Consider the following 25,779-nt stretch of genomic DNA (forward strand, 5'->3'; position numbering starts at 1 on the left):
CAAGCATTTGCTGGGGCCACTTTGCACAGGGCACCATGCTCAGCGCAGGGGATATGAAGGTTCAGCTTGCTCACCTGTAAAAGAGATAACGACACCTCCCTCTCAGAGACACTCTGACGTCTACAAAAAGCTATGCACTCAAAATGCTTAACAAAGACCCTGGCAGGGGGCTGGCACTCAATAAACGCCAGCTAATATTATCACAATATCATGCTATATTAGACATACATACTAAAATTACAATTAATTATAAAGTCACTATGAATAATAAGTAAAAATTAACTGTCCAGTGGGAAGTTACAATTACCACAACAGAACAAAATAAAAGGAGTTGAGGGAAGGGGTGAGGATGGGGGAGGTTGTGGGGGCCTCACAGAGGAGGTGACACCTGGGGAAGGTAAGGAGGAATTTTCCAGGCAGGGAAGGGGAAAGACCACACCATAGGCAAAGGCACAGCGGTGAGACAGTGAGAAGTGTTGGAGCCGAGAGGCCAGTGTGGCTGGGGAGCGGCTGGCGTCTTTGGAAAGTGGTGGCTGACAGGCTGAAGGGTAGAGAGGACTCTGGAATGCTGTGATAAGGAGTTTTCACTCCATGTCTCAGGCACTTGAGCAGTTTTCAGCATTGGGGTGTTTAGACTTGGGGTGGGGGAGTGCCTCAGTGCCCAGCCTCGAGAGACACCGCCCCTTCAGGTCCTGAGGTATGAGGATCAGGGTGGCAGCCTGACGTAGATGAGCTCGATGCTGTCTAGGACCCCTCTCGGAGGTTCCTGGCCAGCCTGGTGCCTCCAAGCTCAGCCTCACGCTGCTGTGTCTGTGGCGTTCCCCCCGGGATCACCCAGGGCTCTGCACCACAAAGGCCCCAAGCAAATACGCCACATACAGTCCTGGTGAGCATGTGGGGTGATAAAACACAACTCCTGCCACGGTGCAGCCTCGTCATTCACAAGGCACCAGCACGTACAACGTCTGTGCCATCTGGGGGAAATGCTCTCCTGGGCCCACTCCCCCACCCCAGCAGCCAACCCCCGCATCACAAACACCTCACTCCTGACACACCCCTGGGAGGGGAGCACAGGGCCTGAGACTCCAGAAGGGATGGTGGGCAGACAGGTGGGCAGGGAGCCGGCCCCCAGCTACTGCCTTGCAAGATTCCCTTGTGCACCCATACACTGCAGACATTCACTCTTCCCAGAGGCATCCTGAGCCCCAGGCATGAGCCAGGCACAGGGCTGGGCCCTGGGGACACGGGAATGGCCCAAGCCATCTGGAATGACTCACAGCCCAACAAGGGAGACAGGCAAGCCACCAAGTAACAACAGCACCACGATCAGGAGTAAATGAGAGGCTAAATCAGGCTCTGGAGAGAGCAAAAGCAGCAGCACTTAAGCCTGGCTGCCTGGAGAGACTCAGAAAGGCTACACAGAGGGAGCAGCAACTGATCTAACTTGAGTGATGGACGGAGACAGCGGGAACAGCAACTGCACAGGCCAGGAGCTAGGGACAGGCCTTTCATGCTTAAGGAACTGCAAATAGACCAGTGTGGCTGAAGAGTGAGCAAAGGGGAGAGGGTAGGAGCTGAGGTCCGAGAGGTAGCAGGGGCCAGATTACATACAGCCTTTATGCCATTATAGGAGGCCAGCTTTTACTCCAAGTGAGATGGAGAGACTTGAGCCAAACTCATGAGCATACTCTGTCTTAGGTTGAAAAGGACCACTCTGGCTGCAAGGATGAGAAAAGAGTGTAGCAAGGGCAAGGGCAGATGTAGGGACACCATTAGGAAGTTTCTGGAATGATCCAGGCTTGGACCATGGTGGTAGGAGTACAGGGGGTGAGAATTGGAATGATTCTGGAAATATTTTGAAGACAGAGCCAACATCCCTAATGCTGAACATAAGGTGAGGGAGAAAGAGAAGCAGTAACCTTTCATCCATCCATCACTTAAGTCAGATCAGAAGAAGCAAGACTGACTCCAAGTTTTTGGCCTGAGCAACTGGAACGATGGAGTTGCGACAAACTGAGCGCAGGTTTTTTGTGGGGAGAGATCCAAGAGTTCAGCTTTAGAGATGCTGAGGTTGAGAGTTCTTTAGACATCCAAGTGGAAATGTTGAGTAAAAAGGAAATGCTGAATATGACTCCGGGGTCTCCTCTTAGGAGAGGACCAAGTGGAAAAATCTGGGAGTTGTCAGCATAGTAGCTAAAGCTGTGAGACCAGATGAGATCATCAAGGGAATAAGAACATAAAGAAGAGATACAAGGCTAAATGTGCAAACTAATACCATAAAAGTCTTAGAAGTAAATGCAGGAACCTAGCTTTTAACAATGGATTATCTAATATAAAAACAAAAGCACAAACAGCAAAAGAGTATAAATAAATGGGACCTCATAAAAATTAAAAACATTTGTTCATCAAAAGACTTTACAAAAAAAGTGAAAAGACAAGCTACAGACTGGGAAAATATCTTCAGAAACTATATATCCAAAAAGAATCTAATAACCAAAATACAGATAAAACTTCAACAACTTAACAACAGAAAGACAACCCGATCATAAAATGGGCAAAGGATCTGAATAGACATTTCAACAAAGAGGTCATTCAAACGGCCACCAAACACATGAAAAGATGCTCAATGTCATTGCCCATCAGAGAGATGCAAATCAAAACCACAATGAGATACCTTTTTTTTCCCTCTAGGATGACTAAGATTAAAAAAAATAAAATAACAAATATTGGTGAGGGTGCGGGGAAATTAGAACATTCATCAGTTGCTGGTGAGAATGCAAAATGATACAGCTCTTGTGGAAACCAACAAACTAAAAATAGAACTACCATATGACCCAGCAATTCCATTCCTAGGTGTATACCCAAAAGACTTAAAAGCAGAGGCTTAGAGACTTGTATGCCAGTGTTCGTCGCAGCACTATTCACAATAGCCAAAAGGTGGGAAGAACCTAAATGCCCATCAACAGATTAATGGATAAACAAAATGTGATACATCCATACAATGGAATACTACTCAGTCAGTAGGAGAAATGAAGTCTTGATAGATGCTACTGTATGGATGGAGCTTGAAGACATTATGTTGAGTGCAATAAACCAACCGCAAAAGGACAAATACTGTATGGCCTCAGTTATATAAAAAGACAAGAAAGGCAAATGTATAGGGACCAAAGTTTATTAGTGGCTTTTTTTAAAAAAAAAAAAAAAAAAAACCAGGGGTAGGGGTGGGGTATTACTGCTTACGGAGTATTGAGTTTTAGTTTACAGTGATGGAAACATCACATTGACTAAGGGTAAGGCTACTCAGTCGATTATTGTAATTGTTGTCAGTAAGTTGCACACCTGTAAAAAGTTAAATTGGCAAAAGTTGTGTGACAGGCATATTTACAACAATGACAAAAAAAGAAAGAGAGAGTAGCTGCTGGGGTTGCTTATGTACAACCAAACGCTTCATGGGATTTGCTTCCTTGGTCTGGAGTTTTAGGGTCATGGTTTCATGAGACGTCTCAGTTAATTGGCCTAATAACGTGTTTACAGCTTCTGTTCTACCTCCTAGTTTGTTGCATAGTACCTGAGGTCTTAAAATCTTGCAATTGGCCACCCAAGGCACAATTGGTCTCTATTCACCTGAAGCAATACAGTAAGAGTCAGGAATAGGAGTAGGAAGTAGTATGTGTGGCTAATTGCTTCCATGAACAACTGCCTCCTTTGCCATGAGACCAGAACAAGTGAATGGTGCCCAGGTATCATTACTGAACATTTTGGTCAAAGAGTCTACAGAAGAATCCTGATCAAAAGGGAGCAAATGCAGAACAGAATTTCAAATTCTCATGGGCTCCAGACTTCCTGGAGCCACGAAGGCTGGATGAACCCCTGAAACTATTGCCTTGAGATAATCTTTAAACCTGAAACTAAAAATATTCCCTGAAATCTTCCTAAAACTAAACAATAGTCTCGCTTTGCTAGTAAAAAATGTCTGCCTTGACAAAATACATTCTATTATGAAAACACTCTGCATCCCACTTTGAAGTGTGGCACCTGGGGTCTTAAATGTTAACAAGCGGCCATCTAAGATGCATCAATTGGTCTCAACCCACCTGGATCAAAAGAGAATGAAGAACACCAAGGTCACATGATAACTATGAGCCCAAGAGACAGAAAGGGCCACATGAACTAGAGACTTACATCATCCTGAGACCAGAAGAACTAGATGGTGCCCGGCCAAAACCGATGACTGCCCTGATAGGGAGCACAACAGAGAACCCCTGAGGGAGCAGGAGAACAGTGGGATGCAGACCCTAAATTCTCATAAAAAGACCAGACTTAAAGGTCTGACTGAGACTAGAAGAATCCCGGTGGTCATGGTCCCCAAACCTTCTGTTGGCCCAGGACAGGAACCATTCCCGATGACAACTCATCAGACATGGAAGGGACTGGACAATGGGATGGAGAGAGATGCTGATGAAGAGTGAGCTACTTCCATCAGGTGGACACGTGAGACTGTGTTGGCATCTCCTGTCTGGAGGGGAGCTGGGAGGGTACAGAGGGTTAGAAACTGGCAAAATGGTCACGAAAGGAGAGACTGGAAGGAGGGAGCGGGCTGACTCATTAGGGGGAGAGGAAATGGTATGTAGTAAGGCGTATATAGGCTTAGGTGTGACTGACTTGATTTGTAAACTTTCACTTAAAGCACAATAAAAATTATTTTTTTTTAAATGTCTGCCTTGAGCATTATGCTCTTTTAAGAACTATCTGGTGGGAGCAAATTAACAACAGTAACTCAAAAGATCGGATAGGAATCTTAGAAGGCACTGAGTTTGTATTAATGGGGGAGGAACAACTCAGAAAATGAGGGTGAGAATGGTTACACAACTCAAAGTACATAATCACTGTCACTGAATTGTATATGTAGAAACTGCTGAGCTGGTGTATATTTGGCTGTGTATATTCTCAACAACAACTAAATAAATAAATAAATAGAGATACAAGAGCTGAGCCCTGGAGCCCTCCCACGTTAAGAGGTGTTGATGAGATATAAGGGAACCAGCAAAGGAGACCAAGAAGGAGCAGCAAGAAAGTCAGGAGGAACCAGGAGAGTATGATGTCCCAAGAGCCCAGGGAAGAAAGTATTTCAAGGAGGAGGACAACATCAACCACTAGAAGGTCATGAGGTCTGAGAATTAATGAGTGGATTCAGCAATGTGGAGGTTGCTGTTAAGACCTGGATATGAGCAGTATTGGTACAGTGTTTGGAGTGGATTCAGGAGGTGAACTTGAGACAGCACTCTCCAGGGGTGTCCTTTGTCCTAAAGGCGCATGTAGCCACTCACTGCGATAGCCAGGGCCAAGGGGTGGCCGATGCCAACCAGCCTGACCAGGGTTGAGCCATTGTTCTGCCCTTGTTCTGCCCCACCCATGCATCTGGAGCAAGACACTCATGGGCTGGGGGATGGGGGGTGCCATCTGAGGAAGTCAGCAATGTTAACAGACCCTTTCAGGAAACGCAGAGCTACTTAATGACTTCATTTTGCTTCTGTCTTCTCCTGCTGGAGATTGGTCTTCAAAGAGAACATTGTGCAGAGGGAATTGGAGCCCAAGATAGGTGAGGAGATAGTAACAGAAAGTGCAGCCTCTGCAAGGGATTTCAGATGGCCCTGCCATGCCCCATCCACTCTTGAGCACAGGGCCACTGGCCTACTGCCAGGAATTGAGGCAAGAGCATAAAGAATGGAGAGGCTCAGACGGTCTAAGGCGGATTAAAGTCCCAATCTCCAACCCAGGAGAGTGTATTCACAGGAACGACATAGCACAAACTACATATTAGAGCCTGTACCCAAACTCCATTGCCAATTCATAAACAAAATTTAAAAAACAAATTAATACATAAAAATACTTAGTACATGGCCTCAAGTAATCAATAAATGTTGCTGTCATAATAGTACATAATATACATATGTCATATAACTATAATAATGTTGTTATTATTATTATTAGTGATAGCACTAGTATTAGTATGTAAGGCCCCAGTGGTCACAGTTAGGCTGGGTCCATCTTTCCAATGCCATCTCATTAACAAGATGTGGAGGTAGAAGCCCAGAGGTGAGAAGTGCTGTGCTGAAGGTCACACAGCAAGGAACAGAAACTGGGCTCATGATTTTTAGGCCTGTCTCTGCTGCCCCATCCTGATGCAAAAGGAAGGGAGGAGGCTGGGAGGGTGCTGGGTCAGCAGGGCCCATCTCAGGTGCACCCACCCACCCCTGCCCAGAGAGATGAGCAGAACTGTCTTTCAACTCACTAAGCTCCCTCTTGCTCCTACAGCCCCCTGGAGCCAGAGATCAATCCCCATTGCACCGGATGGATCCCCACTCTGTGATGGCCAAATGCAGCCTTAAAGTGCCCGAATTCTGGGAGCTGCTCCTGGAGGCTGATCAATACCACCTGGTGTTTGCAAAAGACAATCAAGGGTCAGAGCCAAAGGTCTGGAGCAGAGCCTGCTGCAGGTGGGCATCGGCCCAGGGCTTGTCACCACCAGCAGTGGCCAAGCAATGCCCAACCCACGCCATCCCACCGTGCCACCTCTGCCTCTGAAGACCCCACGCCCAGGGTGAATGGAACAATGCGAGGTCTCAGATGGTGCCAGTACTGCTGACCTGGGAGAGGCCTTCATCTCCTCCAACCAGCAACTCTGGTCTATTAGTGGCTGGTCACACATCTGCCACAGTGGGCCCACCTGCCCCAAACATACTCCCTCTACCCCAAAGGACTCTCCAGGAGGGTGAGGTTAAAATGGTGTTATGGATGGATTGTGTCCCGCCAAAATATGTGTTGGAATCCTAACCCTTATATCTGTGGATGCAATCCCACTTGGGGATAGGGTTTTCTTTGTTGTGTTAGTTGGGGTATATCAGCACAGGGTGTGTGCTAAACCTAATCACTGTGAGTTATAAAAAGAGCAGATCAGACACACAGATAAGCACCAAGAGTAGGGGCGGGGGAGACACATGACACACGAATATCACCAAGAAACCAAGGAACGCCAGAGCAACAGAAGCTGAGACAAAGCTCTTCCCCAGAGTCAAAAGAGAGAGCCTATCCCTAGAGCTAGTCCCAGAATTCGGACTTCTAGTCTTCTGAACTGTAAGAAGATAAGTGTCTGTTCTTTAAAGCCACCCACTTGTGGTATTTTTGTGGTTACGAGCTCAGCGGCTAAACAAAAGGTCAGCAGTTCAAATCCACCAGCTGCTCCTTGGAAACCCTATGTGACAGTTCTACAGGGTTGCTATGAGTTGAAATGTACTCAAGGGCAAAGGGTTTGGACCATGAGGACAAGTCCCACAACACTGGGGAACACACCTGCTGTGCCCAGCACCCACCTGCACCAAAGATCCACCAGGAAGAGCAAAAGGAAAGACCGCTTCATGGGCTGCTTGCATTGCCCCGTGAACAGCAGTGGAGGGTCTGCAGCTGCCTAGGGCTCCCCACCTCAGGTGGAGATTTCCTTTGAAGAATGCTGCATCTGCTCTATCATATACCCACACTGGTTCTGTATCAAAGAGTGTTTTAAGTGATCTATTTGAAAACCCTATGGATCACAAAGGTCTGATCCCATGGTACATGCGATCATCAGGAGTCAGGGGCTAACTCGACGGCAGCTAACAACAGCAATTAGTTAAATATCTTAATACCCCATCCCCTCTCCAAACCATCCTCCCTGTTTTCAAGTTCAAGTGGTATTCCACAAAGATGCGCCATGCAGATGCCCTGACTGACAACGACTATGGCACATAGCCACTGCCCTTTATGCCCAGAGAGTAGGCGCCCACAGATCTGAGGTGAAGAAGTACCACAGGCACTTACCCTAAAAGGACACCAACAAGCATTGCAGGATGGACAACAGAGTTTTGGTTGATGGCAGAGGCTTTTTTGGTGCCTTTATTGTACACTTGTTCACAGGCACCAGTGCCCAGAACGCCAGCTCCCTTCCATCAGCACAGCTGCAAGATGGGTCTGTTCAATTCAACTATCATTTCCTGAGAAGCTTCTGGGTCCCTAGAGGTGTGCTAGGGCCACAGGGCTACACAGCACACATCTTACACTGTGGGCATTGGAGACAGGCCACAAGAAGGGCCCATGAGGACAGATCTGGGTGATGCGGGGGTGAGGGACACCAGGATGCTTGTGGTCATCTCCTAGTTTATTTTTTTCTAATTGCAAAAACAGGCATATTCAATGCAGAAAACTTCGTAACCACAGAAAAGCACAAAAGGCCACAAAACAAATTCTACGACAGCTGCCATCTTCAAACATCTCCAAGGGCTTCACATGGAAGAGAAATGTGCCACAATTTGTGTGCAATTTGATGAACTCTTTGACACTTAGAACTCCCCTCTAGTGGAATGGCCATCACGAGAAGTACTGAGTGCCCCGTCCTTGGAGGCATTCAAGCAGAGGCTGGATGAACACCGGTCAGGGATGCCATGGAAGAGATTCTGATAAGAAGTGGAACATGCTCTCAACCTCTTAGGTATTCTTCGCTTCTGGGAATGGAGCCCACCCCATCCCACCCCATGATCATCAGCCCTTGTTCCAACTCACCCACAGGTGTGTCCTCGCTGATCAGCAGGTATGTGTCAAAGAAGTGGTTGGTGAAGAAGGGCAGCCGGTTCACCTGGCCTGGAAGTCAGAGGATAAGAGCATCAGTCACGCACTCCCATGCCAGCTTCATGCATTCTGCAAGGTGACAAAGAGTAATGGGCCCTGGGCCTGAGTCCAGTGCTACCACCAACTTTTCAGGACCCCGGCAGGTCAATGTCCTGTTTTGAGGCAAATGAGAAATAATGCCCAGTAGGCAGGCAGACAGCTGTCAAGTCATGTGGTCAGCTACTCTGTGCTGTACAATACAACAGCCACCAGGCCCATGTGGGTCCTGGGCATTTGAAATGTGGCTGGTCCACACTGCGATGTGCTGTGGATGTAAAGCACACACAGGATTTCAAAGACTTCCTATGAGAAAAATGGGTGTAAAGCATTTAATAAATCACAAAGAGTACAACCACCACGGAAAACTGTATGGCACTTCCTCAAAAAGCTAGAAATAGAAGTATCTTATGCTCCAGCAATCCCACTCCTAGGTATATACCCTAGATATCTAATGGCAGTGACACACATAGACATGCACACCTATGTTCGTTGCAGCACTATTTACAATAGCAAAAAGATGGAAACAACCTAAGTACCCAACAACAGGTGAATGGGTAAACAAAATGTGGTACATACACACAGTGGGATACAACGTAGCTATAAAGGATGATGGAATCCTCAAAACATCTCATAACGTGAATAAATCTGGAGGACATTATGCTGAATAAAATAAGTCAATCACAAAAGGACAAATACTGCATGGTCTCACTTTTACAAAAAGACAAGAATAGGTATACACACAGAAAGCAATGTTCTTTGATGGTCACCAGAGATGGGAAACGGAGGGAGGGGGAATCACTTTTTAGATAGTAGACACTGTCATTTTTGGTAATGGGAAAGGCAATACTCAATATTGGTAAAGTCTGCACAACTTCACCAAGGTAAACAATGACACTAAGAAGTACGCAAAAATAAAGCACAATTTTGGAAAATGCTATAACATACACAATTTTGCAACAACAGTAATAACAACCAAAAATATGTGTGGTTACCATAGGTAGACATGTATGTATATACGTGTATAGGAAGGCACATGTGAGCATATGGGTGTGTATGTACAGGCATCTATAAAAAAAAAATTGCCATCAAGTCAATTCCAACTCATAGTGACTCTATAGGACCGAGTAGGACTGCCCCACAGAGTTTCTAAAGAGCACCTGGTAGATTCGAACTGCCACTTTTTGGGGAGCAGCCGTAGCACTTAACCACTACGCCACCAAGGTTTCCAGGCATACCTATAGGCATGTGTATATACATGTCTGCGTGTGCTGCATATATATTCATTTACATAATAAGGCACATAGGACACAGTTGTGTACACAGTCTTCCCGAGGTATCCGCAGGGGATAGGTTCCAGGACACCATACAGATGCTCAAGCCCCTTACATATAAATGTCATAGCATTTGCGTATAACTTACACACATCCACCCATATATTTCAAATCATCTCTAGATGACTTACAATACCTAACACACTATAAATGCTATGTAAATAGTTGTTTCATCAGAACTGAAGACTTGTTCTGGAAGGTAGCCTCTCTCTTCTATGAGTTCCTGGGGCCCTTCTGGGAACGCTGATGCAGCCTGGGCACCAGCCAATGGAGATTCTCCCTTGACCTTGAAGTTCTGGAGGCTGTAGCGCTTTACAAGCTACCAGCCGCCATCCCTTACTAGCCTGAAACTCCTTCCTCTCGCTCTCCTCAACCCCCTCACCCTTAGCCTTTGAGGGATTGTTTTGACCACTTCATTGCTTCTTAGGAGCCATTTTTTCACAGAAACAAAAAGCGCACACAACACCAGTAGCAAACAAATGAGTCATGAGGTGAACAATGCTTAAATGATGAGTGCTAGAGAGAGAAAAAAAAAAAAATTAAGAGAGGAGCTGTGAAGTGAAATGGCGGACGGCTACAGCAGGGGATGCCGACACAGCACTTCATTCTGGTGGATTCAGTGTAGTGCTCAATGCATGGCAAATTCAAATTTTACTTTTAGGAACTTTTTTTTTTTTCCTTCTGCGTTGGTTCAATCCACGAATGTGGAACATGCAGATACAGAGGGCAGACTGTACTTCCTAGACATAACCAAACACCTCACAGGTTTGGTTTACTAGATGTAAAAATGGTGTGGTAGGGGTGTCTGACCTCTAACTTTACAAAGGGGAAGGAGAATCAAGATCAACAGCCCAAGCCATACCTCCACCCTCCAACTTTTCTACCAGTTCTGACACCAGCTGTCCCTCCCACAGCACTCTCTACTTTTCCGCTGGGTTTGATAATTCATTGCAATGGCCACACAGAACTCACAGACCATACTCACTATTATGGGGTTTATTAGGGAAGTAACAGGTTATAATTCAGGTTCAGGAACATGCAGGATACAGTTCTTCCATTAGCACAGCTTCTCAGCTATGCTGCAGCCACATCTCTCTCTGGCCCCTCGGCCTCTGCCCTGCTCAGACAAGTGTTATGGAGCTCTTTTACCTTGCTGATAAGTGCCTAGAGGCACCCCACTCTGCCAGTAAGTGTTGGCCTGAAGGCACTCAGCTCTGGCTCCATGGGTCAGCAAACCTATCTCCATCAAGTGCCCAGGGGCACCCTACTCTTTCAGCAAGCCCCCTGCCTGAAGGCACTCAGCTTTCTCCCTTCATGGGCCTGGATGCCCACCGAGCCATCTCCTGCCAGTCTCCTGTCTCTGCTGCTGCTGTTTCTCTGCCACCGCTTGTTGCCATCTTCAGGGTTATAGTTTTCTTTCTCTCTCTTTCTTTCTCTTGGTCTCCTGGTTTTGGAGTTTCTCACCACATGGATCCCAGGTCCAAAGGACACATTCAACTCCTGGCCTTTCTTTTTTGGTAGTAGTGAGATCCTCTCTTCTCGCCTCTAGGATGGCTCAATTTAAGCCCAGGGGGATGGCGAAATTCACCAATTGCCTTCTTAGGGTTTCATACACTTATTTGCATGGTCCCACTCAATCATTGTGTGTGGGTCACAAAGACTATGGCTAGAAGGGCCATATTAAGTAATTCATTGCACTGCACTAGGTTTGAAGGCTTGGGGCCATGGTCTTGTGGGACAACTCTGTCAAACAACATAACATAGTTCATAAAGATATTGTTCTACACACTAGTTTGGTGAGTGATGTGTGGGGTCTTAAAAGCTTGCAAGTGGCCATCTAAGATACAACTATTGGTCTGTACTCATCTGGAGCAAAAGAGAAATAAGTAAACCAAAGACTCAAAGAAGAAACTAGTCTACAGGACTAACAGCATACAGGAACCACGGCCTCATCTATCCTGAGACCAGAAGAATTAGACGGTGCCCAGCTACCACTAACAACTGTTCTGACTGGGATGTAATAGATGGCCGTGGAGAGAATCAGGAAAAATGTACAACAAACCTCAAATTCCTATAAAAGACGGGACTTACTGAACCAGTAGAGACTTGGAGATCCTCAAGACTACTACCCTGAGATATCCTTTAAACTTGGAACTGAAGCCACTCCCAGAAGCCATCTTTCAGCCAAATAATAGACTGGCTCATAAAATAAACAATATTACCCATGAGTACTGTGCTCCCTTAAATAATCAAGTATACAACACCAAACAGACAACTTTTACCCTAAAGCAAACATAAGAAGGTAAATGGGGACAGGGAAGCTAGATTAATGTAAAAAGGACAACCAGAAAGGAAATAATGAGAACGCTGACACACTGAAAAATGTAACCAATATCACTGAACACTATGTATAGAAACTGGTAAATGGGAACCTAATTTGCTATGTAAACTTTCACCAAAAATAAATTAAAAGAAAAAAAATAGACCATAATGAGATACCACTTCACACATACAAGGACAGCCATAATTAACAACAATAAAAAAAAAAAAAAAGAAAGAAATGTTGCCGAAGATGCGGCGAAACTGGAATCCTTGTCTATTGCTGGGGGGGATGTAAAACGGTGCGGCCGCTATGGAAAACAATTTGGTGGTTCCTCAAAAAGTTAAACATGGAACTAGCACATGACCCAGCAATTCCACTCCTAAGTATATATCCAGAAGAACTGAAAGCAGAGACTCAAACAGACACTTGTACACCAATGTTCACTGCAGCATTACTCACACAGACAAAAGGTGGAAACAGCCCAAATGTCCATCATCAGATGAATGGATGAACTAAATGTGGTACATCTGCACAATGGAATATTACTCAGCCATAAAGAGAAATGAAGTACCGATACATGCTACAACATGGATGAACCTCAAAAACATTATGCTGAGTGAAAGAAGCCAGACTCAAAAGATCACATGCTGCATAATTCCGTTCATATGAAATGTCCATAAATAGATAAATCCATAGAGACAGAAAGCGGAGTGGTGTTTCCCAGAGGGTGAGGGTAGAGGGGATGGGGGTGACTGCTTAATGGGTACCAGGTTTTCTTTTGATGTGAGAAAATATTCTGGAATGAGGTAGTGGTGATGGCTGCACAAGACTGTGAATGTATTAAATATCACTGAATTATACACATTAAAATGGTTAATCTTATGTGATATAAACTTCAATAAAAAAAGTTAACGAGGCAGAGCCAAGATGGCGGAATAGACAGACGCTTCCGTTGAGCCCTCTTTACAGCAAAGACCCGAAAAAACAAGTGAAACGAGTATATTTGTGAAAAGCTGGGAGCCCTGAGCATCAAAGGCAGGCTTAGACAACGAATTGAGGGGCAGGGGGAGGAAGAGATCGTTCAGAAGCGAAGCGGAGAAGAGTTGCTGGACCTGAATCGCAGGGAGCCCTCAGGCACCATTCCCTGGGCGGTGGCGGCGGGCTGGTCCTAGCGTTCAGCCGCAGTTTCCTGAGGGAGAAGCAGCCAGCCACACAGCCCACTCACACCTCCGGAACCTGAGCAGAAGGGCGCTCTCGGCAAAAGCTAAGTACTTGCATATATTTTACCGCGCCCCACCCCCCACCCCCAACCCAGCTTCAGCGGCTGAATCCCTGGGCCTGAGATAGGCCCTGGTGAGCACCTGGAGCCATCCTCCCGGCCTTGGGGAAGGAAAAAATTTTCCAACTGGGGGGAAAAGATAATTTGCTAGCTCCATTAACTGGGGGAGCTCAGGACAGAAGCGGCTCCTGACCAGGCATAAACCGTCCATGGACTTTGAGCACCTTTCCCTTCTGCATGGACCTGTGTGGACCTATTTCAGGAGAATAGGCTCTTTTGGCAAACTCCAACCATTTCAGCTATGCAGTGGAGAGGTGGGTGTTTGACGTTTGACATTGCTTTGCCTATTAAACAAGGTCCTCACCTACCCACAACAGGGACCTAAGGACTGGTACCTCCACTTTGGTCGCCCAGCCACCCGCGACAGGGACCCAGGAATAACTGGTACCTCCCAGTCCCTACAACAAAATCTTTGGGTGCCCATGGTCCCTCTGCAGAGCCCACCCACCAGCACACTCTAGGGAACAGAGACACGTTTTCCTCAGAGACACTTGGGGGTCGGTTCTCAGCCCCCTGCCTTGTTCAGAGCGTGACCCCCTGCTGCAATCAGGTATGTGTATATACGCCAATCACCCTTGCCCCTCTAAGACTGTAGGACAGAGCCTGTACCATACACTTGATATCAGCTACCTGGAAACCTGAGCTGAATTCATACAAGAAAACTAAATGGACTCCTAGACTGATATACCTGATAACAGCTCTAGCCAGCTGGGGACAGGACACCAGAGCTCCAAAGGCGAAAATAATCAAGCTGGCTCACTCAAGCGACCTGTAGGGGTACACGAAAACAAAACAAAGCAAGCAGCTACAACACAGTAAGCAAGCATAAACTAATACAATAACTTATACATGGCTGGGAGACAACAGTCAATATCAAGTCACATAAAGAAACAGGCCATGATCAACTCAACGGGCTCTCAAAACAAAGAATCCAGGGATCTTTTAGATGAAAGTGCATTCCTGGAATTACCAGAGGCAGAATACAAAAGTTTAACATACAGAACCCTTCAAGACATCAGGAAGGAAATGAGGCAATACGCAGAACAAGCCAAGGAACACACAGATAAAGCAACTGAAGAACTCAGAAAGATTATTCAGGAACATAATGAAAAGTTTAATAAGCTGGAAAAATCCATAGACAGACAGCAATCAGAAATTCAGAAGATTAACAATAAAATTACAGAATTAGATAACTCAATAGAAAGTCAGAGGAGCAGAATTGAGCAAGTAAAAGCTAGAATTTCTGAACTCGAAGATAAATCACTTGGCACTAATATATTTGAAGAAAAATCAGATATAAGAATTTTAAAAAATGAAGAAAACTTAAGAATCATGTGGGACCTCTGTCAAGAGAAATAACCCACAAGTGATTGGAATACCAGAACAGGGAGGGATAACAGAAAATACAGAGAAAATTGTTGACGATTTGTTGGCAGAAAATGTCCCTGATATTGTGAAAGATAAGAAGATATCTACCCAAGATGCTCATCAAACTCCACATAAGGTAGATTTTAAAAGAAAGTCACCAAGACATATTATAATCAAGCTTGCCAAAACCAAAGATAAAGAGACAATTATAAAAGCAGAGAGGGATAAAAGAAAAGTCACCTACAAGGGAGAGCCAATAAGAATAAACTCGGACTACTCGGCAGAAACCAGGCAGGCAAGAAGGCAATGGGATGACATATTTAAAAAACTGAAGGAAAAAAATTGCCTGCCATCAAAACCGTCTCTTAAATATGAAGGTGAAATTAAGACATTTCCAGATAAACACAAGTTGAGGGAATTTGTAAAAACCAAACCAAAACTACAAGAAATACTAAATGGAGTTCTTTGGTTAGAAAATCAATAATATCAGGTATCGACCCAAGACCAGAACACTGGGCAGAGCAACCAGAAGTCAACCCAGACAGGGAAACACACACAAAAAAAACAAAGCAAGATTAAAAAAAAAAAAAAAGCCCAACACAGGGTAACGGTGATGTTATTATATAAAAGAAGACAACATTAAAATAATAAAGAGGGACTAAGAAATGTAATCATACACCTTCCATATGGAGAGGAAGATATGGCAATACAAAGAAATAAAAGTTAGTTATAAATTTAGAAAAATAAGGGTAAATAATAAGGTAACCACAAAGGAGAAAAACTATCCTACTTATCAAAATAAAATACAAGGGAAAAATACAGACTCAGCAGAAACAAAATCAACAACAACAAATATGAGGAAAGGACAATATATAAAGAAAATCTACTCAGCACATAAAATCAAGTGGGAAAAAGAAGCTGTCAACACACAAAAAAAGACATCAAAATGATAGCACTAAATTCATACCTATCCATAATTACCCTGAATGTAGATGGACTAAATGTACCAATAAAGAGACAGAGAGTGGCAGAATGGATTAAAAAACAAGATCCGTGTATATGCTGCCTACAAGAGACACACCTTAGACTTGAGATACAAACAAACTAAAACTCAAAGGATGGAAAAAAATATATCCACAAAACAACAATCAAAAAAGAGCAGGAGTGGCAATGTTAATTTCTGACAAAATAGACTTTAAAGTTAAATCCTTCAGAAAGGCTAAGGAAGGACACTATATAATGATTAAAGGGACAAAACACCAAGAAGATATAACCATATTAAATATATATGCACCCAATGACAGGGCTGCAATTACAGCCTACATTACATTAAAAAACTCTATCAGCATTGAAAAGTTAGATAGACAGCTCCACAATAATAGTAGGAGACTTCAACACACCACTTTCGGTGAAGGACAGGACATCCAGACAGAAGCTCAATAAAGACACGGAAGATCTAAATGCCACAATAAACCAACTTGACCTCGTAGACATATACAGAACACTCCACCCAACAGCAACCAACTATATTTTCTTTTCTAGTGCACATGGAACATTCTCTAGAATACACCACATATTAGGTCATAAAGCAAGCCTTAGCAGAATCCAAAACATTGAAATATTACAAAGCATCTTCTCTGACCATAAGGCCATAAAACTGGAGATCAATCATAGGAAAAGCAGGGGAAAGAAATCAAACACTTGGAAACTGAAAAATACTTTGCTCAAAAAAGACTGGATTATAGAAGACATTAAGGATGGAATAAAGAAATTCAGAGAATCCAATGAGAATGAAAACACTTCCTAACAGAACCTGTGGGACACAGCAAAAGCAGTGCTCAGAGGCCAATTTATATCAATAAAGGCACACATCCAAAAAGAAGAAAGGGCCAAAATCAAAGAACTATCCCAACAACTTGAACAAATAGAAAGAGAGCAACAAAAGAAACCCACAGGCACCAGAAGAAAACAAATAATAAAAATTAGAGCTGAACTAAACGAAATAGAAAACAGAAAAACAACTGAAAGAATTAACAAGACCAAAAGCTGGTTTTTTTAAAAACTCGACAAAATTGATAAACCATTGACCAAACTGACAAAAGAAAAACAGGAGAGGAAGCAACTAACCCAAATAAGAAATGAGATGGGCGATATTACAACAGACCCAGCCGAAATTAAAAGAATCATATCAGATTACTATGAAAACCTATACTCATACAAATTTGAAAACCTAGAAGAAATGTATGAATTCCTGGAAACACACTACCTACCTAAACTAACACAAACAGAGGTAGAACAACTAAATAGACCCATAACAAAAGAAGAGATTGAAAAGGTAATCAAAAAACTCCCAACAAAAAAAAGCCCTGGTCTGGACGGCTTCACTGCAGAGTTCTACCAAACTTCAGAGAAGAGTTAACACCACTACTACTAAAGGTATTTCAGAGCATAGAAAAGGATGGAATACTACCAAACTCATTCTATGAAGCCACCATATCCCTGATACCAAAACCAGGTAAAGACACCACAAGAAAAGAAAATTATAGACCTATATCCCTCATGAATGTAGATGCAAAAATCCTCAACAAAATTCTAGCCAACAGAATTCAACAACACACCAAAAAAATAATCCACCATGACCAAGTGGGATTCATACTAGGTACGAAGGGATGGTTCAACATTAGAAAAACAATTACTGTACTCCACCACATAAATAAAACAAAAGACAAGAATCACATGATTTTATCAATTGATGCAGAAAAGGCATTTGACAAAGTTCAACACCCATTCATGATAAAAACTCTCAGCAAAATGGGAATAGAAGAAAAATTTCTCAACATAATAAAGGACATTTATACAAAGCCAACAGCCAACATCACCCTAAATGGAGAGAGCCTGAAAACATTCCCATTGAGATTGGGAACCAGACAAGGATGCCCTCTATCACCACTCTTATTCAACATTGTGCTGAAAGTCCTAGCCAGAGCAATTAGGCTAGATAAAGAAATAAAGGCCATCCAGATTGGCAAGGAAGAAGTAAAAGTATCTCTATTTGCAGATGACATGATCTTATACACAGAAAACCCTAAGGAATCCTCCAGAAAACTACTGAAACTAATAGAAGAGTTCAGCAGAGTATTGGGATATGAGATAAACATACAAAAATCAGTTGGATTCCTCTACATCAACAAAAAGAACATCGAAGAGGAAATCACCAAATCAATGCCATTTACAGTAGCCCCCAAGAAGATAAAATACTTAGGAATAAATCTTATCAGAGATGTAAAACACTTATACAAAGAAAACTGCAGTACACTTCTGCAAGAAACCGAAAGAGACTTACATACGTGGAAGAACATACCTTGCTCATGGATAGGAAGACTTAACATTATAAAAATGTCTATTCTACCAAAAGCGATCTATACATTTAATGCAATTCCGATCCAAATCCCAAAGACATTCTTTAATGAGATGGAGAAACAAATCACCAATTTCATATGGAAGGGAAAGAGGCCGGATAAATAAGGCATTACTGAAAAAGAAGAACAAAGTAGGAGGCCTTACTTTACCTGATTTTAGAACCTATTATACCACCACAGTAGTCAAAACAGCCTGGTACTGGTACAACAACAGATACATGGACCAATGGAACAGAACTGAGAATCCAGACATAAATCAATCCACATATGAGCAGCTGATATTTGACAAAGGCCCCAAAACAGTGAAATGGGGAAAAGACAATCTTTTTAACAAACGGTGCTGGCATAACTGGATATCCATCTGCAAAACAATGAAACAAGACCCATACCTCACTCCATGCACAAAAACTAACTCAAAATGAATCAAAGACCTAAATATAAAATCTAAAACAATAAAGATCATGGAAGAAAAAATAGGGACAACGTTAGGAGCCCTAATACATGGCATAAATAGTATATAAAACATTATTAAGAACATAGAAGAAAAACTAGATAACTGGGAGCTCCTAAAAATCAAACACTTATGCTCATCCAAAGACTTCACCAAAAGAGTAAAAAGACTACCTACAGACTGGGAAAAAGTTTTTAGCTATGACATTTCTGATCAGCACCTGATCTCTAAAATCTACATGATACTGCAAAAACTCAACTACAAAAAGACAACCCAATTTAAAAATGGGCAAAAGATATGAATAGACACTTCACTAAAGAAGATATTCAGATTGCTAACAGATATATGAGGAAATGTTCACAATCATTAGCCATTAGAGAAATGCAGATCAAAACTACAATGAGATTTCATCTCACTCCAACGAGGCTGGCATTAATCCAAAAAACACAAAATAATAAATGTTGGAGAGGCTGTGGAAAGATTGGAACACTTACCACACTGCTGGTGGGAATGTAAAATGGTACAACCACTTTGGAAATCGATTTGGTGCTTCCTTAAAAAGCTAGAAATAGAACTACCATACGATCCAGCAATCCCACTCCTTGGAATATACCCTAGAGAAATAAGAGCCTTTACACGAACAGATATATGCACACCCATGTTTACTGAAGCACTGTTTACAACAGAAAAAGATGGAAGCAACCAAGGTGCCCATGAACAGATGAATGGATAAATAAATTACAGGATATTCACACAATGGAATACTACGCATCGAAAAAGAACAGTGAGGAATCTGTGAAACATTTCATAACATGGAGGAACCTGGAAGGCATTATGCTGAGTGAAATCAGTCAGTTGCAAAAGGACAAATATTGTATAAAACCACTATTATAAGAACTTGAGAAGTAGTTAACTGAAAAGAAAACATCCTTTTGTGGTTATGAGAGGGGGGAGGGAGGGAATGTGGGAGAGGGGTATTCACTAATTAGATAGTAGAAAAGAACTACTTTAGGTGAAGGGAAAGATAGCACACAATACAGGGGAGGTCAGCACAACTGGACTAAACCAAAAGCAAAGAAGCTTCCTGAATAAACTGAATGCTTCGAAGGCCAGTGTAGCAGGGGCAGGGGTCTGGGGACCATGGTTTCAGGGGACATCTAAGTCAATTGGCATAATAAAATCTATTAACAAAACATTCTGCATCCCACTTTGAAGAGTGGCGTCTGGGGTCTTAAACGTTAGCAAGCAGCCATCTAAGATGCATCAATTGGTCTCAACCCACCTGGATCAAAGGGGAATGAAGGACACAAGGTAATTACAAGCCCAAGAGACAGAAAAGACCACATGAACCAGCGACTACATCATCCTAAGACCAGAAGAACTAGATGGTGCCTGGCTACAACCGATGACTGCCCTGACAGGGAACACAACAGAGAACCCCTGAGGGAGCAGGAGAGCAGTGGGATGCAGACCACAAATTCTTATAAGACCAGAGTTAATGGTCTGACTGAGACTGGAAGGACCCCGGTGGTCATGGCCCCCAGACCTTCTGTTGGCCCAGGACAGGAACCATTCCCGAAGCCAACTCTTCAGATATGGATTGGACTGGACAATGGGTTGGAGAGGGATGCTGGTGAGGAGTGAGCTTCTTGGATCAGGTGGACACTTGAGACTATGTTGATATCTCCTGCATGGAGGGGAGATGAGAGAGTGGTGGGGGGGTTAGAAGCTGGCGAAAAGGACACGAAAAGAGAGAGTGGAGGGAGAGAGCAGGCTGTCTTATTAGGGGGAGAGTAATTGGGAGTGTGTAGCAAGGTGTATATGGGTTTTTGTGTGAGAGACTGACTTGATTTGTAAACTTTCACTTAAAGCACGATAAAAACTATTTTTTAAAAAGTTAAAAGAATTTAAAATCTCAATATTTTTATGTTGCATATTTAAAATGATAATATTTTGGGTATATTTGGTTAAATAAAATATATATTCAAATGAATTTCACCCGTTTCTTTTTACTTTTTTAATGCAGCCACTTGTTAGGTGCCGTCGAGTCGGTTCCAAATAATAGCGACCCTAAGTACAACAGAGCGAAACACTGCCTAGTCCTGCGCCATCCTCACAATCATTGCTATGCTTAAGCCCACTGTTGCAGCCACTGTGTCAATCCATTTTGTTGAAGGGCTTCCTCTTTTTTGCTGACCCTCTATTTTACCATGCATGATGTCCTTCTCCAGGGACTGATCCTTCCTGATAACATGTCCAAAGTATGTGAGACGCAGTTTCACCATCTTTGCTTCTAATGAGCGTTCTGCCTGTACTTTTCCCAAAACAGATTTGTTCATTCTTTTGACAGTCCACGGTATATTCAATATTCTTGGCCAACACCACAATTCAAAGGCATCAGTTCTTCTTCAGTCATTCTTATTCATCGTCCAGCTTTTGCATGCACATAAGGTAACTGAACACACCATGGCTTGGGTCAGGCGCACCTTAGTCTTCAAGGTGACATCTTTGCTTTTTAACACTTTAAAGAGGTCTTTTGCAGGAGATTTGTCCAAGGCAATGTGTCTTTTGATTTCTTGACAGCTGCTTCCATGAGTGTTAACTGTGGATCCAAGTAAAATGAAATCCTTGACAACTTCAATCTTTTCTCTGTTTATGATGATGTTGCTTATTGATCTAGTTGTGAGAATTTTTGTTTTCTTTATGTTGAGGTGTAATCCATCCTGAAGGCTGTGGTCTTTGATCTTCATCAGTGCTTCAAGTCCTCTTCACTTCAACAAGCAAGGTTGTGTCATCTGCATATCGCCGGTTGTTACTGAGTCTTCTCCAGTCCTCATGCCCCATTCTTCTTCATACAGTCCGGCTTCTCAGATTATTTGCTCAGGATACAGACTGAATAGGAATAGTGAAAGCATATAACCCTGACGCACACCTTTCCTGACTTTAAACCACGCAGTATCCCCTTGTTCTGTTGGAAGGACTGCCTCTTGATCCATGTACAGGTTCCTCATGAGCACAATTAAGTGTCGTGGAATTCCCAGTCTTCGCAATGTTATCTGTAATTTGTTATGATCCACACAGTCAAATGCCTTTGCATAGTCAATAAAACACAGGTAAACATCTTTCTGGTATTCTCTGCTTTCGGCCCGGATCCATCTGACATCAGTTAGCAATGATATCCCTGGTTTCACGTCCTCTTCTGAATCTGGCTTAAATTTCTGGCAGTTCCCTGTTGATGTACTGCTGCAGCTACTTTCAAATGATCTTCAGCAAAATTTTACTTGCGTGTGGTTGGATGATATTATGATATTGTTCGATAATTTCCGAATTCGGCTGGATCACCTTTCTTGGGAATAGGCATAAATATGGATCTCTTCCAGTCGGATGGCCAGGAAGCTGTCTTCCAAATTTCTTAGCATAGATGAGTGAGCACCTCCAGCGCTGCATCGTTTGTTGAAACATCTCAATTGGTATTCCATCAATTCCTGGAGCCTTGTTTTTCGCCAATGCCTTCAGTGTAGCTTGGACTAGGAAGCTGAAAACGGCAGGTATGCTCACACTGTGTTGCTACTGGGTGGCACTGACCCAGCGGGTGAGCTTGGCAAGGACAAAAACTGCCTCCTTCGCTGGCTGCTGTAACCCTGGTGACAAAACTGGGTCTGGCATTAAGAAGGCCCTCAAAACGTATTTCTTATGTGGACAAATGGCCTGCTGATCCAGTAGAATAAATAACAGTAATAACAGTTGCCATATATGAAACCCTTTCTCTGTACCAGCCACTCACATCATCTTGGTCAATCCTCACGGTAAGGCAGGCACTATCACTATCCCCATTTAATTTTTGAGGAAAACGAGGCTCAGAAAGAATAAGTAATTTGCCCAAGTCACAGAGCGAGTAAGTGGGGCAGGCTGTACTGGAACCCAGACCTACCAGCTCCAAAGCTATGCCGTCAGCCCCTGAGCCAGCCTTATGGCCACCTCAGGGTGAGGCCTGGGTCTGGAAGAGGCAGGGTGATACCCACATTGGGCTGGGCCCCCCATACCACCAGTCCCCTACACGAAGGCCTCCCTGATGTTGGCTTCACCTGTCCCCCCATGCCCTTCCTAGTGGCCTTCAGCAAGCAAGTGAGGGCTCTTTCCCCCAGCACTGCCAACCAGGGGGCTGATCTGTTCTTTGCAGGCCCACTGCTCAGCACTTGCCACCCTGCCTCCTGCTGGGTCCTCCAGGGGCTCTGAACATGGCAGGGGTAATGCTCTCCCTTCTCGCATGTCTGCTGACCTGGGTCTCCCTTGGGGCTTGTGCCAGGCTTGAGAACCAAGAAGGTGAGGATCAGGATGGGCACTTCCCCCTCCCACCTGAGCTGCCTTCTAGGGGACAAGGGCAAAACTAAGAGACCCTGGCATCTTTTCCAGCTCCCTCCGCCTGGAGTCTTAGTAGAGCATTAAGGGCTGCCCTGGTTCTTGGGAGCCTTACACAGCCCAAGAGGCCAGTGTGACAAGGCCCTGGGCCATCTCTCATGCCTCAGCCTGACTTCCTCCCCCAAACCTGCTCAGACAGCCAGGCAGATACCATTAATGGTCCTGCAAACATTGTAACTTTTCTCTCACCTCCTGGCCAGACCGTTCTGCTTTCATTTGCCAAATTTCTATTCATTTTTCAGGTCTCATCTTAGATGTCCCTTCTTCCAGGGAGCCTTCCCTGGCTACCTCACCTACGCACACAAGTGTGCATGTGCACACGTACACACCCCTTTGCCGTTTCATATCAGGAACCTGTGGCCCCTGCACACACAACAGCCTTAGAAAGAAGCTGGTGGTAAAGGGTCTCACCTTCCTTTGAAATCTGCCTGTGCCTCTTTCTAGCCATGTGACCTTTCCATACCTCAGTTTACTCATGTGAAAAACAGCAATCACAGGACTTATTCCATGGCTGTCCTGGGGATTAAATGAGATTACATACATGAAGCGCTTAGTGCAGCGCCCCTGGCACACAGCAAGCACTCGATAAATGGTAGCTGTTATTAACATTGGTATTAATAGCAGTGCCACCTTCACAGTCAGAGAGGAACATTTTTGGTTCCTGCTGGGAGCCTTGGGCTCCGGATTCAGGAGACCATTAAGTGGCTAAGCTAAGGCAGAAGGCTCCAAGCTGCCCAGAGAGAATTCAGAAAGCGGGCTTGGGCTGATGGGGGAGGGAAACCAGCAAGAACAACAACAAAAAAAAAAACCCACCTGCAGCAGCATCGTTCATTTTTAAATGTTATTTTACGGGACCTGCCGATAATCAGCACTGAGCGCTCTGCACGGGCAGCTGGGCAGAGACTCGGGGAGGAATCGCCTGCCACATACCAAGCAGGCTCCCTGCTCTTGGAACAGGCCTACCCCACTCAGGGGCCTGGTGGCCTTGAGCTGCCAGCACCGGCATCTGGGGACGAGAGGGAGCTGGTGGGAGGCAGTGGAGGGAGAGGGAAAGGACAGGTTGCTTATTCTCTTAAAAGCCACTTTTAAAGCATGAAGACAAAACCGCTGCCTCAGGAACTTTGAGGCAAAGCAGGAACATGAGTGAATGTAGAAAGGGGGCGTGGGTGCTTTCTGGTAAGGGGGAGAAGCTCAGCACCCCTGCCCCGCCCATCCACCCCCTCCTCCATGGTCTGCCCTTCTCCCCGCCCCCCCGACCAGCTCTCACTTTGAACTTCCCTACCTGGCTCCACAAAGGTAGATGTAACATCCACTAGATTTTTGTTGTTAGGTATCGTCAAGTCTATTCTGATTCACGGCAACCCTATGCACAACAGAACAAAACACTGCCTGGTCCTGCGCCATCCTCACAAGCACTGCTATGCTTGAACCCACTGTTGCAGCCACTGTGTCAATCCATCTCTTTGAGGGTCTTCCTCTTTTTTGCTAACCCTCCACTTTACCAAGCATGACTTTAAGTATTTCAAATGCCCTAGTAGGAATGGGGAAGGGGGCAGCAGTGGTTCAGTGGTAGAATTCTGGAGGCCTAGGTTCCATTGCCAGCCAATGCACCTCAAATGCAGCCCCCACCCATCAATAAAAACCCTATGGATCACAACTGTACAATTCCGTTGCGTATGGGGTCGTCATGAGTCAGGGGCCAACTCAATGACAGCTAACAATAGGAATCCAGCTTTTAACCACAGAGGCTGGGGGAGGTTCCCAGCATTTGAGCTGCAGCTGTTGGATGACAAGGATTTCCACATGGTGTATGGAAGGAAAAGCCAGCGGGAAGGCGACAAAGCCTGGGCAAAGACACAGGGGTGGGATGTGTCCACAGGGCCTGTTCTGGGAATGCCCAGACTTGGGGTGTGGTTGTGTGGGGAGGGCTCCTGCCAGATTGTGGGGGGTGTGAATGCCGAGCCAGGAAGTGTGAACTTTATCCAGAATCGTAGCAGAAAGGGATTCCTCCTAGGGCTTAAAGGAAGTTGGCAAGGGGCAGAGTCTGGATTCAAACCCAGGTGAGCCTGAACCCAAGTCTAGTCCTACCTCCCCAGGCATCAGAGTGATCAAGAGGGGCTGAAGGGAACCAGGATATTTGGGAGAAGTCGCTCACACTGAGCTCCACGTCAGGGGGGACATTCAGACCCCTCCCCAAGACAAGGAAGGGGCACTGGACCCGGAGTCCAAAGTAGCCTTCCAGGAGTCAGGGCCCACACGCTCTGCCACTCGCTGGCTGTGTGATGTGAACTTGGGCAAAGCCCTCTAGCTTTCTGGCCCCCAGTTTCCCAGCCTTAAAATGGGGACAAAAGCCCTGCCCTCCCTCTCTGCCTCTCTGCTAATGGGGTTCTGTACACCACTGTCCTATTGGGGTGGGGGTGCAGTGTGGCCCA

The 25,779-nt window shown here is 44.5% G+C and overlaps 1 protein-coding gene across 5 annotated transcripts in view; it reads right to left on the reverse strand.

Moving 5' to 3' along the window:
- Window positions 1–25,779, reverse strand: part of CDH23 (cadherin related 23) — a 528,116-nt gene that overhangs the window by 454,956 nt on the left and 47,381 nt on the right. For all 5 annotated transcript variants that reach the window (XM_049855780.1, XM_049855785.1, XM_049855781.1 and 2 more), the window contains exon 3: window positions 8,593–8,670. In XM_049855780.1, coding sequence (XP_049711737.1) covers window positions 8,593–8,670 — 78 coding nt within the window. The remainder of the gene's footprint in view (window positions 1–8,592; window positions 8,671–25,779) is intronic.

Source organism: Elephas maximus, chromosome 16, assembly GCF_024166365.1.
Source record: "Elephas maximus indicus isolate mEleMax1 chromosome 16, mEleMax1 primary haplotype, whole genome shotgun sequence".
NCBI classification, from domain to species: Eukaryota; Metazoa; Chordata; class Mammalia; order Proboscidea; family Elephantidae; genus Elephas; species Elephas maximus.